This window comes from Petromyzon marinus, chromosome 47, assembly GCF_048934315.1.
Source record: "Petromyzon marinus isolate PM22_M1 ecotype Great Lakes invasive population chromosome 47, UKy_Petmar_22M1.pri1.0, whole genome shotgun sequence".
In the NCBI taxonomy this organism is placed as follows: Eukaryota; Metazoa; Chordata; class Hyperoartia; order Petromyzontiformes; family Petromyzontidae; genus Petromyzon; species Petromyzon marinus.
In genome coordinates, this window is record NC_133713.1 from 12,068,653 (window position 1) to 12,087,365 (window position 18,713).

An 18,713-nucleotide genomic window follows, 5' to 3' on the forward strand; every position below is an offset into this window, starting at 1 on the left:
TGAAACAAGCCGAGCAGGAATCTTCGGCCCCCAAGTACAGTACATGGTCCAGTATACAGTGCACACGAATCCACCACGCCATCTCAAAATTCAATCCCAATTAGCATAACACGCCAATTTATTAGAGAAATAGAAAGTGTCTCTTCCAACTTTTGTTTTTATCTCGCAGAGGCGGTACTGTGGCCCAGCGTTCGCCGGCTTCACGATTCGATTCCAGCGGGCCGCCCTGGTAACTACTGCGGTGGTGCAATGACCACGGTAAACACGAGGTGCCATCTGCTGCACGGCAGATATAACAGAGTCCCTGGCCTCATTCGCAAGAGTTAGGCCAGGGTCCAAAATGGGCAACTTTGAAACTGAAACGCGGTTGACTCCATTGGGATTATACACAAAGCAGCAATCATAAACCAACGCCGCAGGTCACCCTTGCACACGAGGCCATCCTGGTCTCTTGAGATCTCACCTAGTTAAGTAAAATAAACTCCAATATCTCGCGGCATCATTCTTGTCTACATCGCTATCATTTCACAATATTTCTCTCAAGTTTCCCTAATTTCTCATCTTTCTGCCACTATCTTTGATATCAATTTCCACCTCATCTTAAAAAAAAACTTCTTTTATTGGTCACTGAACTATGAAGACATCATAGGGAGGCACATTTTATGCGCATATATTGTTACTTATGTTCGTCACAATGACGATAGTGATTTTGTGCCATGTTTTGCAATTTATAGTTTTACAACTAGGACTCGCCTAGAAACGACTCTGACAGTTCGCCATTGCTTGTTCGAGGCAGCCTGACTGACGAGACAATGCACGTCAACTCCGACACAGAGGTTGGGACGCGCAGAACACACTTTGACTAAACTAATGTTGTGCAGCGGGCACACGTATGGGAAGGTGAGGCGTGTTTCTTGCTTGTTGTTTATTATTTCCCTGGCTGAAGGGAACCCCATCATCATCACCGCCGCCACCGCCGAGTCGTCGTTGCGTGTGTGGCCAAGTATGTGGCCAAGCTTGTCACAGCCACTGCTTCTAGTGGGGGTCCCGTGGCTCCTCGCCAGGGACCCCACCCCAGGGTCCCCCCACCCTAACCCAGGGACCCCCCCACCCTAACCCAGGGGACCCCCACACCCTAACCCAGGGACCCCCACACCCTAACCAGGGACCCCCACACCCTAACCCAGGGACCCCCCCACCCACCCCAACCCATGGACCCCCACACCCCAACCCAGGGACCCCCACACCCCAACCCAGGGACCCCCACACCCTAACCCAGGGACCCCAACACCCCAACCCAGGGACCCCCACACCCCAACCCAGGGACCCCCACACCCTAACCCAGGGACCCCCACACCCTAACCAGGGATCCCCACACCCTAACCCAGGGACCCCCCCCACCCACCCCAACCCAGGGACCCCCACACCCCAACCCAGGGACCCCCACACCCCAACCCAGGGACCCCCACACCCCAACCCAGGGACCCCCCCCCACGTCACCACCACCCCGCAGAGCTCTTGCGAGACGCGTCAAGCGGCAGCTGTGGATGGCGCAGCAGCTGTGGATGGCAGAGCAGCTGTGGATGGCGCAGCAGCTGTGGATGGCGCAGCAGCTGTGGATGGCAGAGCAGCTGTGGATGGCGCAGCAGCTGTGGATGACAGAGCAGCTGTGGATGGCGCAGCAGCTGTGGATGGCGCAGCAGCTGTGGATGGCGCAGCAGCTGGGCGGCAATTGGCGTCCACACACGCGGCGCGGAAACCAAATCGACCTCCGCCTGGCGACAAGGCGCATCGTCTGCGGAGGGCACAAACATGACAACGGAGCGGTGGCGGAGCGGATCGATTCCTGCTCACGGCCACCAACACCGGTGACGATTATCTGAACCGGTCCTGGTCCTCCCCTAGGTCGACTCCGCCTCAAATGAGCATCTGGTTGGGTGTATAGAGATCCCTACTGGGGAGACAAAGGGCAGCCTTTGTCTCACTTCTCTTCATAAACCCCCTCTCCTCTTCCCCACCAATGTCTGTGCTGCTGTTGGGGTTCCTTCTCCCCCCGTGCCAATCCCCTACCCCTCTACCCACGCCAGCGGCCCTTCTTGAATGCCTCCTCTGGGCGTCGTCTCTCGTCCTCTGCGTGACCCCCACACACCCAACCTTGGCCGTGTCCCCGCACGAACTCGAGACACTTGCAAGGCATCATTATTATTTCACCTGATCTCTGCATGCAACACCTTTTGTTGACATACTGTTTAAAAATATATCCTTGAATCGAATCGCGTCTCCCAAAATCAAGACAATTCATGAGGGTGTGTGGCAATTGTGAGAGTACTAAAATTGGCAATGTTTAGCATTTCACTTTGAATGTACATCACAGTGTGCCGGGTTGCACGCGTGCGTGCATGTGCCTTGCGCGACCGCCGTACGCGTTGTGTTTTAGCGCAACGCGTTAAGTTGACGTCACACGCCACTGGGCTCGCTTTCAGCGACGTTAAATCATAAGCGGTCAGAACGATGATGGTGGTGGCGATGACAGATCCACGCCGCCGCGTGCACACAATTCAGCAAAAAATGCCGCGCGATTCATTCCTCGTCGGCACGCTACCACCAAAGTCAGACACGACCACCACACGGCAACACGCACAAACACGTGGGGCAGCCAACCCATAAACCTTGTACAAATGAGACCGTGTATCAAAGCTTCTGCCAATTGAATGATTCCGTTGCCTTTCATTGGTGGTGCTGCGATGACGTCTGGCCGTGCAACTTTATATATTTCTTAGCGAATTACTTTTTGTGCAGTTTCTTTTTTTAAATAATTATTTTGCAAGCCACGTGGGGTAGCGAATCTGTCGACGCGTCGGGGCAACCTAGCAAGGGCTTCAGCATGAAAGATCGTCTGCAGACGAGGTCAGGGCACTGCCCTGGCGCTGCAGAGATCGCGGTGTTGAAAGCGGCCTGCGATGAGCATCCAACTCAGGCGCCACATCGATGGCACGCGCACAAAAGCATCGTCACGATTCGAGATAATTGGTTTCTTAAAATTTTTGTTTTCCTCGTTTGTAGTCTCATTCATTAATTGTTCTGCTTTGTACTCCATTAGCCTGATGGCTATTCTCATAATTTAGTCGATTTTTTGTTGCATTTTATATATACAAAACAAAAAAACAAAGCTCCACCGTATAGCCTGGACTGGTGGGGCAAGTGCTGTTAGCGAGCACCAATCAAGGCCGGCACGGCACACGAGGGGGTGGGTGGCCAACACCACGCCCGGCCGCCTTTGTCTCCCCAGTGGTAATGTTTTTACACAACACACCAGGTACTCATGAGGCCGAGTCGACCTAGGGGAGGCCCAGGACCGGTTCAGATAATCGTCACCGGTGTTGGCCGTGAGCGGTAATGGAACCCGGGTTGCCAGGTTCGTAGCGCTAACCGCTACACGACCCCTCCCCACACACGCACACACCATAGGCCGGCTGGAGCAGGGGCAATTCAGACAGCCGAGAAACCACGAATGTCCCACACCAGCATCACAGGAGCCATCTTTGACTTAGCTGCAGGCAAGAGGATATGGGAGTAGAGGGGGGTGGTGGTGCAGTGAATAGTGCATTGCACTTTAACGCTCCCAAGTCAAGTGTGACTACCGGCCATGGGAAACGTTCGTAGTGAATGGTATCTGGGCGCTGCCCATTCACCATCCTGCACTGACCAAGTTGGGCTTCAACCAGCAAAGGGGGTCTGAAAAGTGTCCATAAAAGGTGCCATCCAATAGTAAATAACTAAGTAGACAGCAGTTTGAACTGTGATTTAAAATTCGGCACTATTATGATTATACTTTTTTGTAAACCGAAAAAGTAACCTTGAGCAGCACAGAGGAAAATAATTCTAAACTCGCACACACGAGAAGTTGGAGAAAATCTAGAATTCTCCGAAATCTCAATGCCACCATGTGTGTCGCCAAAGCCACGGTGGGCGTGCGAAGGAGATTAGAGAGGAATGAGGATCGTCAGATAAAACCTTCATCCTCCCAAGTGTGTCTAGTTTGAGCTAGCTCAAACTGTTATGTTTAATAATGGAATATATTTTCATGGACACACTGTATTAGAGATTCCTACAAGCGAACACGAGTCTGCACAGCGCGTGAGATAACAGCGTTTATTTTCTTCCTTGTCTGTCTTCATATCGGTACAACAAGTATGACAAATATGGCAACCACTACAGCTGTATGGCTTGTTGGTACAGAACACATGAAGCACATTTTGGGAATACAAAAACGTCCTTCATTACACATTTCGGTAAGTGCCGCAAAGAGAACAGAAACAAAACTTCACGGAAAAAAAACCAAGTCAAAGGTCGACTAGAGAGAGCATGCTACTTCAAAGCAATGCTGTAGATTAGTGTCTTACGAAAAATGTAGTGGCTTTGAAAAAAAAGATAAAAGGAGTCCAAGTACCATTCTTGCGATGTACTGAGCAACATACAGCTGACTGGTTTCAGGTTTGCGCAATTATCCGAATGTCAGAAATGTTAAGAGCCTGTTTCACACTTGGGTGACGTGCGATGCGCCGTTCCGCTATAAACCGTGAACTGGCAGTCGCTGTTTTTTTTTTTTTAAATCGCGCGTCACGTCGTAAGAACGGATCGCGAGCACGGGTAAAGCCCAAGGAAGCGGACGCGATCAGAAACGTATCGCCGTGGCGATTTGCGACATGCGCGTGTGGGCCAATATGATCTGTTCATTAAAGGAGCAGCCGTTCCATCCTTTGGCCAACGGACTTCGACGTTCGGTTTCACGCGAGCGTTCGACCGCGTTCACAGGTGGCGATGAATAAGCGACTGTCAGGCATTCCTAAAATGTCATCTTCACGGGCCGTCTCCGTCAAGTTTTACCCAAGTGTGAGCCAGGCGTAACAAGATCGCAGCGTTACAATGCCAGTCACAGAAGCATTACACCGAGGGGCTTTCTTGTCAAGCGACCGTTAACGGACGGCAGTGTTCAATCCACAACCAGGATGATGTCCTTTTATTCCAAGCCAGAGTTTGAATTTTATTTAGATTCGAGTAAACTTACACAAGGAAGCGAGGTTCTGCTGGCTGTCTTTAACTTGGTGGGGGGTGGGAGATTCTAAACAAATCCTTCACGTCAAAAGCCCTTGCAAGTCCCTGCACTACATCACCTGCACGGAGGAGCAATGTTGAAAGTTAAAATCTGACCATCTAGCACCGTCCAAGGTTTCAAAATTTGTACAAAGTGTTTTGTTTCGTTCAAGCTCAAAGAGAAAACTTTCCAAATCCTAGCAGCGTTCGGACAAAATTTCAAACCAAAAGAAAATCAATCACGCGGCCAAACACAACAGCCGTCCAATTGCATCGCCCTGGACGCGCGCTCTCCTCCGCGCGTGGAATGTTAACTCTGGCTTAGGCAAAAGTGGAAGTGGCTTCTCCCCTGCTCCCCTAAAACTAAAAAGTCAATTGTACTTACTGCTCTGTGCACGATTACTGCAAGAAAATACAACGGTGTGCATGCAAACTAATCCAAACTAAAAAAGGAAAATACTCGTAGTGTACTCAATGTTTACGTTCGTGATGCTAAGTGTTGCTTCCTTCATTTGCGGGTACGTAACTCTCCGACAGTGTAATCATTTCGCTATGTAGTCTGCACCAAGAATTCATGTCATTCACATTTCTGCGGCATTGATGCGCGGGGAGAAAAGCCTTTTAGAGTAATGGGGGGGGGGGGGGGCATTGCGATACCTCACTGTTGCCTGCATTATTTATGAGGACTTTTTTTTGTTAAGTACATCAGAAGCAAACGGGGACTTACAAGGAGGGGCAGGGCAGTGTAGGGCTTAAGTTGTACGGCAAGGATACTGCACCAAAGACAGACTTGGCTGGATGGGAATTACAATTTAAAAGTCCTCCTGCAACGAAGTTGCCACCTGGGTGAAGCTACGCATGTGGGGGGGGGGGGGGGGTTTGTTTGAGAGAAGGGGATTGTGGGTCGGATGGAGGTGGGCGGTGGGGGGGGGGGCGTGAAAATGCCTTAAGGGCTGTGCCCACGGAGAACAAAACCGCGTGAATGCATGGCACACGCCAACACACCCGGACAGATTCTTCTACCAAAGGTTTCTGAGCGACGCTGCATTGCGCGACGCACGTGTTTTTTTCCTCTCTCTCTCTCTCTCCATGAACTGAAAAGCTAAGGAATCAACCACACAAGCCAATCTGTGTAACACCAACAACTGTTGCCATAGCAGCAACTGTTAAGTCATTTTAAATCTATGTTATAAAACACTGCCCTAAATCAGCATTTGCAATCAGTATGATAAGTTTGGTGGGCGTGATAGCTTATGCTCGACTGTCGCTACAAATCATGTTAGATATGCTGTTCTTTGGAGGGTGATCGTTTCAACTACAGAATCAATAACACTAAGTAGGGTGAGTTAAAGGGAAGGGAGGGGGGTAGACGAGTAGGGAGGGATGAATTAGGTTAGCAGTTTGTAGGCAAGAAGAGAAATCTATGAGAAACAGGGTGTCCCATCTCTAAATCTATCACTGATCGGAACAAAAAACCTTAATAGCCATGCAAGTAAATTATTAACTACAGTACAGAGTTTCTGAAACCCACATAATAGCTTATCAGGGGTCTTACCCACTGGACTTGCCTTCAGAAAGGTGTCTGCTTTGTTTAAAAAAGCATGGAGAGGCAAAACAAATGCTAAATTGTGTGCATAGCTGTACAACTAGTCATGCTTTTTTTTTAATTGGACTGCTTTAGAATCTGTGCGGACTATGACCCAGGTGGTTAGGAACGGGGCATGAGATACGAGCAACCATCCTGGGGCGCACCTCCACCTCGCGCCGCCAAGTCATCGCCAAAGTCGACCCATGAAAACGCACTCATCTCTACGCCGGCTGGCCGCGCCGGCGAGCGACGCAAACCAACACCGCACGGCCTCCCGCGAAGGCACCAAGGGATCAAGGCCTGCCTCCTAGGCCACGGGCTCGCAGCCATCGCAGACGTCGCTCTGCATGTGGACGCGTCCCCCAAGCTGGGGCAGGCTCGTGTTTAGCCGTGGGCAACAGGTGGTGAGACTTGGCTCAACTCAGATCGAGCGTCGTGTTTTAAACCAGTAAATGGAGCGAGGATGGGCGCAGAGGAGAAAACAAATAAAATAACTGTTATGTATCAACTCTGGAGACCAAGTTTCTGAATTTATATCCGAAACCGGATCCGGCAGGAAACTACGAGGGCCCTAAAGCGATCGCGGCACGAGGGTGCGCAAGGGGAATAGGCGGAGGGTGGGGGAGGGACATGGTTGATGCAAAACTACCCGCCAGTGTGTGCAGCAGCAGCTGCTCGGGAACCAAACACGCTGCTACCTGCGACCGCTCACATGGGCGTTTTCGTTTCCGAGGGAACGTGATGACAGTTACCACGACGACCAGAAGAGATGAGCAAGGAGGTCCACGTGGCGGGGGTGGGGGAGCGGAGGAAGCGGAGGGAGGGAGCGGAGTGCGAGGTCGGCAGAGAGAAAGAACGGTGCCGTGAGGAGGGGAAGGCAGCGGGGAAAAAGCAGGAATGACGTGCGCGCTTGCGTTATTGTGGTGGTGGTTTGGGGGTCGTGGGCGTCGGGCAGGAGGGCTGGGGTCTCTAGCAATCAGTAGCCGCTTTTTCTCAGGTAATCCCCCATCTCGAACACCTTCTTGTTGATGACGCCGCCGTGGACGCCCTCTTTGGCTTCCACGATCACCAACGCTGCGGGCGACACACAAACGGTGGCGGGTTCAGAGGACACCGAGGAGGAGGAATATGGCTCGCCGCTTTAAAACGAGCTGGGCAAGCGTTACTCAAGACCGCGACAACGTCCAAACGGCAACGTTTTACGTGGTGGCTGGACGGCTCCGAACGCCGATTCGGAGACTAAGAGCGGGGTTTTAAGCGGCATGAAAGCAGGTTCTCAATCGTAGTTAGTCAAGGGTCTCGGCCATAGTCACCAATGACTTTTATAAAACCCATCATTCGGGTTTTCACTAACAATGGAAACATTCCAGATCGAAAGAATCCAAACTTTTGGTTTGACTGTCATGCAATAAACGTCTCTCCATCGCAGACTGTTTAAGGACAGTGCAGTGCACCCAGCGTGGACAAGAGGTCAACTGGAGGTCATCTCGGAAGTAGTTCTGGGGTTTCTCATTCCACAGGCAACATGCATGGTTGTATGGGCTGGTCTGCAAGTGGTCAAAATTGACGAGTTGTCTCATGATAAGACACTGAAGGCACAGTTGGAATAAAACTGAGAAAAATAAGTAAAAAATAATGATTGCAAAATAACTTGGAGGCACTTCGCCAAAAGGTATAAACTATAAATATAAAAAAAAGTTATTTTACCAGCTAAGAACCACTGAGCTGTATAACTCTTTTTCAGAAGCATCATGGCCACAAAATATAGCTCAACAAAGTGGCTTACCACGTGGAAATTTATATCAGTGAAATAATCGAAACGCATGTCGATTCTAAATGTGGAGGGAAAAACCGGAGGACCCAGAGAAAAATCCATGCGACCATGGGGAGAACAAGCAAACTCCAAATATACAGGCGTCAGGATCGGGATCAAACCCACATACTCCTGTATACCTGGCAGTTAACGTCTTGACACCGCGCCGCCCTTTATAAAAAGGCACGCAAGCACCTTATCTTGCTTTCAAAGGTCACCTGTGGACGCTAATGTAACCGTGCATGCATCTGGTGAATTGGTTCTCACAGGAGGTGTTGTTGGCATGCGTTAGGATTAACAGCTAGGATTTTTTATAGATGCCTTCAGAAATCAATAGCCACTGCCTATGAAGCTTCGGTAGACCCTTTCCTTAAAATGTTCCGATAATTTTAGCGCATGAGTGTGTGGTTCTTTTTATGGGTTTGGCAGCCAGGCAAGTCAAATAAGCCAATTTTAAAAATGACGATTTTTTTCAGCGGTTAGAGCACTGTACTGCAAATACATTGATTAAAAAGCATGCGGAATTAATGTACACTTGCTATGCAAGACCCTATGAAATATGACTCCTAATGTGGTGGGCAGCAGAGGGCAGTCCAGCAAAATACATTGTTGTACAGTACTTCCATGCACACATTTGTTACCACCACTTTCATCAACCCACACTGAAACATTATGATGTAGGGTCAGATAACAGCCTAGAACCCACAGGGGCATGGGGGAGGCCCACATCCAGCAGTGGAATGACAACACCGCCATACGTTACACAATATTAAAAAACGAAACCCGCTCAATTAAACTTAACGCAGGCCAATTAGGCGAGCGGCACGTTATACAAACATACTAGCTAATTATACCCTCAGACTCAAGACTCGTGGGGTCTGGTGGACCTGTGGGGGGGGGGGGGGTGTCAAGGCAGCACCAGTCAATGTCTGCAAACCAAAAAAACACCAAAGGATCTTTTTTTGTGCAGCAAAAAAAATGCAATTTAAAGCGGATTCTGCCAACACACAAACCGCACGGCCCCCCACCCCTTCCTGCCACGCAGCAGCCTTCAGGAAACCGATCGCCGCTCATCCCACGGGAGGCGTGACGGACGGCACGGCGGAGAGAAACCTGCTGTGGGCACTCACTTTGGTTGGACTTGGAGACGGCGATGTTGTAAGTGGGACCACCGGACTGGTTCTTGGTCCGGATGTCCATCGTCCACTCGGTTTCCACAAAGAGGTTATCTCGAATCACCGAGCACTTTTGTCCCGCCAGCGTGATGCCGTTGGTGAAGAGCGAGGAACGGTCCTTGGTCAGCAACATGTCAATTTCGGCCGGCTGCAAGCGACACCACCCAACCAGTGTCAGGATTTAATGAACAAGGATGTAAATATCTTTGTCTCTTTATCCTAATTACATTTGGATGGAAATTCGTTTGGAAAATAAGCGGTCATCTCTCACTTGCCATGGTAAACTAAGACTTTTCTCAAGTTCACATTGAAAGGCTTTACTGCGAATTGTATCCTGATTGTTCATATCGTGGTGTAACCTGCAATAGCACAACCAACGTTGTGCTGTCACAGAGCAAGGCATCGCCCTGTGTGCCAGCGGCCCGTCCACGGAAGAGACTCTCGCGCGGCAATCTTTATACGCGCGCTAGGGGTGCACTTTCCCACACGTGCTGTTGCAGACATCGCAGTCAATGTTTTTAAACATTTTTCATTTTTAAAGGCTGGACTTAACCGAAAATAGGGTCAAGGAAACAAATGAAGTGTGATGTTTTTTGCGCAGCCACTGACGACCGGGCTGATATCATCAACCTGGCCAAGACCCCGATTGGAACACAGCATTGTAGCAGCGCTGGTTCAGTGGCGACCCCTCCCTCAAAGCCATTTAGCCACCTCTACAAAATAAAACCTTCACAAGGGGCAGGGGGCGACTCCAAAAAGTTAACATTAGAGACAGTAAAAATATAACTCTCCCCCCCCCCCCCCAACTACAAATAAATGAATTGTTACAAATGAGCATTAAGCTTATATTTTGAATCAATTATCTTTTGCTGTCCTTATTTTGGAATACGAGGCATAAACAATGGTAAATTATCTACAGAATCATGATTGATTCAAGTATATTGTGCAAGTATATTTTAATTGAGGAAATAATTACATCCTTGTAAGCATGCAACCAATCAGGTCGTTCTTATTGAATGTCTTCTCTCTCGTGATGTATGGAACTCATTTCAGGGCCCGGTGGTGTAGGTCGACCATCCACCAACTTGGATGGAAGCAAAGGAGGTGGGGGATCTAACAGAAGTTAAGCAATCAGTCTCAATCAACAAATAAAAGCATGGCAAATGAGGTGCCCGGAGGAGGATTATCGAGATTGCTTAAAATGTGCAGTGTATAGTTTGCACGGTTTGTGATGGATGACATTGGTTGCCTCACACACAAAATACTCATTAAAAGATGTTCTGCAGGAAGACATCAATGCCACCGTTTCACTATAAACCAGCTATTAGAAATATCGCGGAGGAACAGGGTAATCGACTTAAAAGTTCAGAATTACTCATGTGGTAGGAAAGCATTGTAGATGTTATCAGGAAGAGGCAGTTGACAAGGGTGGGACAGTGTGCAGGGTAGAGGGCAGGTTACCGAGACAGGCATCCGAGTGGCACCCAGAGGTTTGTGACCAAAAGGAAGAACCCAAAGGTCTCCTCTTACAATCTTATCACGATAACGACTAAGTGCAGACCTTGGGGGTCAGGTGTCAACCTTGTAACTGCTGTGGAATCTAGCAGAAGGAATCCATTTGCGAGGCGTGGTAACAAGAACATCGGCCACAATCACCTCTCGATTCGACGCGACTATAAACAGTCAGGTTTCTGCGGTGGCGCATTTCACGTGGCGCGTGACGGACGACAATGTCAGGCGCCAGCTGTCCAGGTCAGATTTGTCGCAGGGATGACAAAATCTTTCTACGTGGGGAGGTCACCGCTCTGATGAGTGCACCTGCTAAATCGCCAACGCCGTAGCCACTGCACGAGAAGCCGGCGGTCGCCCCTTACGTGGACACCTCTAAGAGCATGCCCTGCGCTTCAGGCCGCGTGGGTTTGACAGCTGTGGGTCCCTGGCCAGTAGGGCTTGCCGAGGTATCGTTTTTCACGGTAGGATATTGATTTTCACCGAAAGACGATTAGCGCAATATCAGTTTTGCATAACTTGGTAACGGTATCAGTTTTATCGTATCATATTCATGCTTCGGCTGTACTTCCGCCAAGACATGAAGATTAACAAAGTTATTTGACTGAAATTCACCCAACATAGCCCAAAGTATTTTCATCATTCTAACTTTACAAGCTTAGTGCACATTGCCAGTTACACGATATAAAATAATCTAATTAATTATGAAAATAATGGTTAATAAATTTCATGGCATTAATTACTCCAGGAAACAATTTACAAAGCACTAATTTAATAGATAATAGCTACATAGAGCTATCATTATCTAAAAACTCTTGTCAGATATTTTTATGGGAGTCATGCTATACATAATAGCAATGTTTAGCAAAGCAGTTAAGATTATCGTGGACTTGACATTGTAAGATATACATCTCTGCTGTGTGACCGTATTCGCAGCACATCGACTGCCCAGTGAATACAATAAATCTGAGGCACGTTTGCCGTTGCTATGATTAAATTAAGATTTTTACAGCAACGTAACAAGCACAAAAAAGTATCACAAATAATTTTAAACATATGCAAATCACAAGCAAAATGGCAGGCTAATGCTATATTTACATTAAGGCTCAAAACTCTACAAATAAACCAGAAAAAAATAGTATACAAAAAAAATGTACCGGTAATCTTGAATAGAACCACAACTGCCTAATTATGCTGTTGTTCAAATTCGGCGTCTTTTACTAAGTCTGTTTTCACATTCAGACTCGCAGTGGTCATCTCGTGCAGAAGATTACGTGGAAGCGGTGGGAGTGTCACATTCTCGTCGTAGTGCTCAGTCTACCCACATAACGGAGGGACAGGTACGGCCCAACCTCTGGATGAGGGTCTCCCCACGCAGTGCGGACTATGGTGGGGGGGGGGGCTCATTGACGAGTGTGGGTTGGTGAAATTGGAGAGGCGGGGACGTGAGTCCGTAGTACTGCATAAAATACTTCACTGCAGTCTCGTAGCCTACTATAGCAACCTGTTGTGCATTGTGGTCACCCAGAACAAGCACGAGTCAGGCTCGAGTGTGCTCAACATGCAACATCTAAAATGGGATTGGTGCATTTCTGGTGATTTGGTCATAGGCCATCCACAAACGATGTGACTAAGATTAATTTGTCCCCACTTTAGAGTGAATCATCTTGTTATCCGTGATAAAATGCACACTTTTTTCAGTCATACCCAGAGCAGTTATGTATAAATAATATAACCAACAATCGCCAGCAAAAAGTTGACTCATCGTTAGTAACTCACTCGTCATGAATTACAAAAAAACCCCATCCCTCTCCCTCACTCTCTTTCCCCACCTCTCCCTCCCCAGCCCAAGGGCGTCGCTCTTTACCCAGCGATGACCCCTCGGCTCCCAGACACCAACAGCACGCGTGGCAGGCGCGGCCATGGCACGGAGGACGAGTGGGTTGGGGTAGGCGAGGGGAGAAAGGGATGGAGGTGGTGCGAGGTTGGGAGGGCCGGGAGATGACGCCACAACGCGATGTCGCGAACACGCCTCGCGCGTTCAAACTCGCTCCCAGCACCCCCCCAATCTCAGTACACTCGGCACATCATCTCCACAACCACATCATTACCAAAGACAAGCAACCCCACCTAATGGCGATGTTTACACATCGCACCAGGTACTCATTTGAGGCCAAGTCGACCTAGGAGAGGCCCAGGACCAGTTTAGATAATCGTCAACACCACCTCCAACAAAGACATCGCCCCTATCACATCCTCTCCACCACCCCCCCTCCCCATCAGCATCACGAGTTATCTAGCTACACGTGGACGATAATGCAAACGCATCACACATACAAATCTGTCGCTTTGTACTGTACAGTGAAAGGTACGATCAGTCGACTAGTGAATGGGTGGTGTTAAGATTTCTTTCATTAATGAAATGCACGTGTAGAGAGCCCTTTGTCAAGTCTCAGCTGGACAAGGGGCTTGTGTTATACTTCACCCAGCCGGTCAATGCGGGTTGAAGGCTCAGGGTGCATGTCAGTAGAGTACAACTATGGGTACTTTTTTAGACTGCCCATACTTAACCCTTGCAGCGATGAAAATACACTATGGTACTGTTATACAGCACTCTACCTTGAAAGGTTATGGGGTGGTAAAATACAAGTGTACGTTTTACCATGTAAAGATACAACAGTTAAGGGTCATCAGCCTTTCGGCCTTTGGCCCAGACAATTTTCAGCAGAGAAACTGGATGGGTTTCGACTTGAGTGAGCCTCAACAGTCGTGTGGCCTGTTATATACTTCTTATTTAGACTGTGGTGACAGCTATTTGGCCCATGGCTACAGCTCAGATGCTAAGCAGAGTCAAGCCTGGACAGTGCTTAAATGGGTGACTACCATGGACAACAACACGCTTGCTGCTATTGGGCAGCAGAGCAGTACAGAAAGATCCCTCGCTGCAGTCTACCCCCCTATGCTGTCTGCCACAATCACGGCGGCGAGGATGTTAACTACCTCCACTGGTATCTTAGGAGGCTGTGGGTTCGACCCCGACCCTGACGCCTGCTGTATGTTTGGAGTTTGCGTGTCTCTTTCACCATCATCATGGTGACTGAGATGTTAACTACCTCCACTGGTATCTTAGGAGGCTGTGGGTTCGACCCCGACCCTGACGCCTGATCTATGTTTGGAGTTTGCGTGTCTCTCTTTCACCATCATCATGGTGACTGTAAGATGTAAACTACCTCCACTGGTATCTTAGGAGGCTGTGGGTTCGACCCCGACCCTGACGCCTGCTCTATGTTTGGAGTTTGCGTGTCTTTCTCTCTCCCCGTGGTCGAGTGGATTTTTCTTCGGGTCCTCCGGTTTTTCCCTCCACATTTAGAATCAACGTCACGCGTTCAGAGTATTTGGCTGCTATACATTTCCACAAGACACTGCGTCGAGCTATCATGTGTGGCCAGGTCGCTTCTAAAATAACTATATAGCTCAGTGGGTCTAACTTGGTCAATTAAAAATAATTTAGTTTAAAAAACAGCTTATAGTTTTAGTTTACAACCAACACGTACTACCCGCGCGGTAAAGCACGGTCAAAACCCCCAAGGTACAGGGGGGGGCCCTCATCCAGTAGCGGCCTGGCAAAATGGGCTATCCCATGTACATACATATACGATTCTAAGAAATTATATCAAATTACATAAATAATAATACACGTACACGCCTCGTCAATAACATGCCATAAGTAGTCGCGCACTGTTAAAGTGGTGGCAGAAGCACGTTGAGACTAAATGTACCACTGTATTCATGGAGGGTGGCGTGGAGAGGCGTCCACGTGCCTTGGTTTTATAGACTGTATATATATACTGTATGCACGCACCGCCGACATAGTTACGGCCTATGTAAACCCCCCTCCTCCCCCGCGTCGTGCCGGAATATTTGACCATACTTCACCGCGCTGGTCAGAGCGAGTTGAAGCTGGGCGACACAGGACGCTGGCACCGTGGCGGTACGGTACAACAATTGTGCTTCATGGATCTCTGCTGACAACGTAGCCCAGCAGTAGCCTAAAACACATCTTTTATGCATGGGGGAGGGTCGCCTATTCAAGCGTTTTTCCAGGCCAAGCCCCGCTTTGCATCCCAGATTTAGCGCAACCCGGGTGATGTTAGTCACAGGAATTAGTCGAGTGTTTAATAGTTGTTTTGCAAAATCATCCCCGTGCATTTGTTAAATTAAAAAACACGTCGTTTTAAAAATGACCCTATAACCCACAAATTAAAAAAATAACGACAAGTCTCGTGCGATTAGAAACTCACCAACCCTACTTAAACACCTCGTGTGTACTGTGCGCGAAGTGTATAGCCATGCGGTTCAGGATACGCTATGTAACCGTACAGTGCATTCCAATCAATCCTGCCATTGTGGCTGTTTTTCAAACGGGGTTTTAAGAAAAGCGGGCTCCCGTGGTAAATTCTGCACACTCACGCAGTTCCGTTACAGGCCACACACTATGATCATCATCATCATCAGCAGCATCATCATCATCGACATCATCATCATGAGCAACAGCGGAAACAGAATACGCGAGCAAGGAATGTTAAAGTAAAATGTGAATGTGTCATCGACTCGATGGATTAAAGTCTTTGTTGCAATGCACACAGCCGACAAGCAAGCGGATGGGGATGCCTGGGCCCTATCCCGGTGTGCCAAATTAACAACCCTTGCTCCCTCTGCGTTATGATTTAACTACCGATTAAGACCAAGTATTACCGATGTAGTAAAATGAATAAGTTTCAATAAAATAAAAATCACTTTACGTTGTATTATCCTTGAAATGCAAGCATTGTCAAATGTTCAATGCAGTGTTGTGCAGCCGTACACATCGTATTTATGCATGCCATTGTAAACCCACGAGTTAGAAATTAAGATAACGGAGAGATTAGTGTCGATGAAATGTGACATTAAATATTGGACCAGAGCAAGGCAATTGCAGGTGATACACGAGTGAATGGGGCACAAGACTAAAATAAAATGTACTGTAAAATTGCTCAAATTATAGATAAGTTATTGAAGGAATTTACAATTGGAAACACACTTCAAAGTCTAAATGCTGTATGAACAAGTAACCATTTATAGCCATTACAGCATTTAAAATGCGCAGATGGACAATGGAGCTCAAGTAAAAAGAGTGAGTACAAGCACAAATACTTTTGTTAAAATGAAACAAAGTGAAATAAGCTAAGGATGTTATATAAAAAAGCCAATAACATATCAAAACGTGGAACTGCTAAACACAACGGGTCTTCACGCCCAGTGCAGTGATCGGCGATGGGAGGATGGGGGGGGGTCACAACGTCTTGGACACCCGAGATGGAGGGGAAGAATGAGGCCGAATTGGAGGGAACGAGAGCAAAGGTCCAAGATTGACGTACGAGATGAGGTGGAAAGGGAATAGTTGATGTGGAAAGTCGGGAGACACAGAGGGCAACCCCCTCCCAACACACGAACGCAGCTCATTCCTTGCACCGATTGTAATGAGGCGAGGAGGAAGATTCCGAAGCGGAAACTGAAAAGGTGGAGCCGAGATGGAAGAAAGATGGGATGACGAAAAGAGAAAAAGTTGAACATTCAAGAAATGAGGTAGAGAGGAGATGCATAATCAAGGTAAGAATGGATTGAAAAGAATCAAAGACTCTTGCTGATCATGCGCCTGATGATGCTGGCGAAATGAAAACGAGAAGATGCCTCTGATGAGGAAGATGGGAGACGAATGGATTAAGAGGCTGGTACTGCTGACAAGAGGCCGTGGTGGTTATGAGATGGAGACGTAGATGATTGATGTTTCTACTGCCACTGCAAGTGATGCTATTGCTGACGATCATCACGATCCTGGCCATGATCCCTCCCTTGAAACCGTGATCCGAGTGGAGATTTCAGTTTCATTTACTTGGTATAGCCCTACGAGCCATTCGGCTCTTGAATCGGGTGCAACCGCAACAAACAAAAAACATGAACAAGAAAACATCTTAAAGTGACTATGTGACGATGTGCAAACAGAAAATCCAAGAAAAGACGGCAAAATCTTGCGGGAAAAGCACCGTACACCAACTCTCCTGCTACCCCGGCTGCTGATGGCGTTAGTGATGCTACGTTTGCTGACGATTCTACTCCAAATGCTGATCGTCATCAACATAACCACACGATATCCCCCGTCATCGCACCCAAATGCATGTGGAGTAAAAAAATAATGACTTTACTACCGCTAACATTGAACATCAACCATCATCACGACGACGACCACACAATCATGGACCCCCCGCCCCCCCAATCTCCCTCCACGTTGTCCGCACCGAGATGCTGGCGAAGGGTCCCGGCGTGGAGGCCCAGACGCTCCGGGTCTGACATCCCACGATCGTCGCGTTCTGGCACGTTTTGTCGGCCATCAGGTTGTCGATGTATGGCTGCCACGCCGACATTGTTGTACCGCTGTCTGTCCTCGCTCTCCGCCGTGCCTTCTCTCCGGGCCTCAAGGAGCTCACGCTACCAAAATCCCCGATCCGCCTACCTGCCTTACCCTCAACGGGAGGCAGCTTTACAAATTTCTCTCTCGCTCAAACAAAACAATTATTTTCACAAATGATGCTCTCGCTTCGCCCCACCACCACCACCACCACCCAGCAGCACCCTCGACTCCGCTGCCTATGCCGCCGCTGTCAAGGCGATCGCCTCCGTGATTCACCACGACGGCGAGTCGGCAAAACCGGCGGGCGCAGTTTCCCTTAACGCGTTAACAACGGCGCGACGGGTGACCACCGGCGGCTGCAAGTTAAACGAGGCGAAGGTTAACGACCGGAGGCGCCGTCTCCAGCAAACACAAAACCCGCGATGGTGCCGCTGGGCCAGAGTCCGCGGCTTTTATGATGACCGGAAGCGGCGCCAGCAAGCCGCGCGGCCGTTGGTTGAGAGCGCGTGAAGCGGCTCGGCCAATCGGTGGCGGCCTTACTGCTCCCCCCCCCCACCACCACCGCCCATTTCCGATGTCTCGTGCCGGCCACAGAAGCCAAGCGGGTTGCAGCCTGGCCACAAGCTCTCTCTGTCTCTCTCTCTGTGTGTGTGTGCCCCGACGGCGCACGTGGAACTTCTTTCGCGCCCTACATAGGCAGCCGTGCTGCTAATCGTAGGAGGAGGTGCGGGGGAAGAACAACAAACTAAAACGGCAGTTCTAAAGAGATGAGTTTTCAATGTAGTATAGTGGTGTAGTGTATAGTGTAGTGTATCGCGTGTGCGCATCGTAGTGCATGTACATCGTGTATAGTAGTATGTTGAACTTCCTTCGCACCGTATGTGCTAATCGGAGGATGTGTGTGGGAAGGATAAACCAAAACAGCAGTTCTAAAGAGATGAGTTTTCAAACACATTCCTGTGGAGGGAGCTGGTAGGAACGTTGGGTTGCTCGGTCAATGGCCAGGGTCAACGGCGGCACCACGTGGTGTATTCCGCAAACATGCCCGACTGTGAGGGCGGGCACAGGCCGGCGTGAGTAGGTTAA

At 48.9% G+C, this 18,713-nt stretch overlaps 1 protein-coding gene across 1 annotated transcript; it reads right to left on the bottom strand.

Annotated features, from left to right (window-relative positions):
- Positions 1-4,138: 4,138 nt before the first annotated feature.
- Positions 4,139-18,099, bottom strand: LOC116952631 (profilin-2-like). Its single transcript, XM_032972204.2, has 3 exons — positions 17,515-18,099; positions 9,626-9,818; positions 4,139-7,756 (listed from the first exon to the last, which is right to left on the bottom strand). The coding sequence occupies exons 1-3, from the start codon at positions 17,638-17,640 to the stop codon at positions 7,659-7,661; spliced, it is 417 nt and encodes a 138-aa protein (XP_032828095.1). The 5' UTR covers positions 17,641-18,099; the 3' UTR covers positions 4,139-7,658.
- Between the last annotated feature and the right edge of the window lie 614 nt (positions 18,100-18,713).

What these genes read in the sequence shown, in the direction of transcription:
- LOC116952631 (XM_032972204.2), bottom strand. Translation starts at nt 17,640, where the DNA reads ATGTCGGCGTGGCAGCCATACATCGACAACCTGATGGCCGACAAAACG. An exon ending in GACCCTTCGCCAGCATCTCG is followed by an intron (nt 9,819 to 17,514) that starts GTGCGGACAACG and finishes TGTCGCTTGCAG; the next exon opens with CCGGCCGAAATTGACATGTT. An exon ending in CGTCTCCAAGTCCAACCAAA is followed by an intron (nt 7,757 to 9,625) that starts GTGAGTGCCCAC and finishes TGTCGCCCGCAG; the next exon opens with CGTTGGTGATCGTGGAAGCC.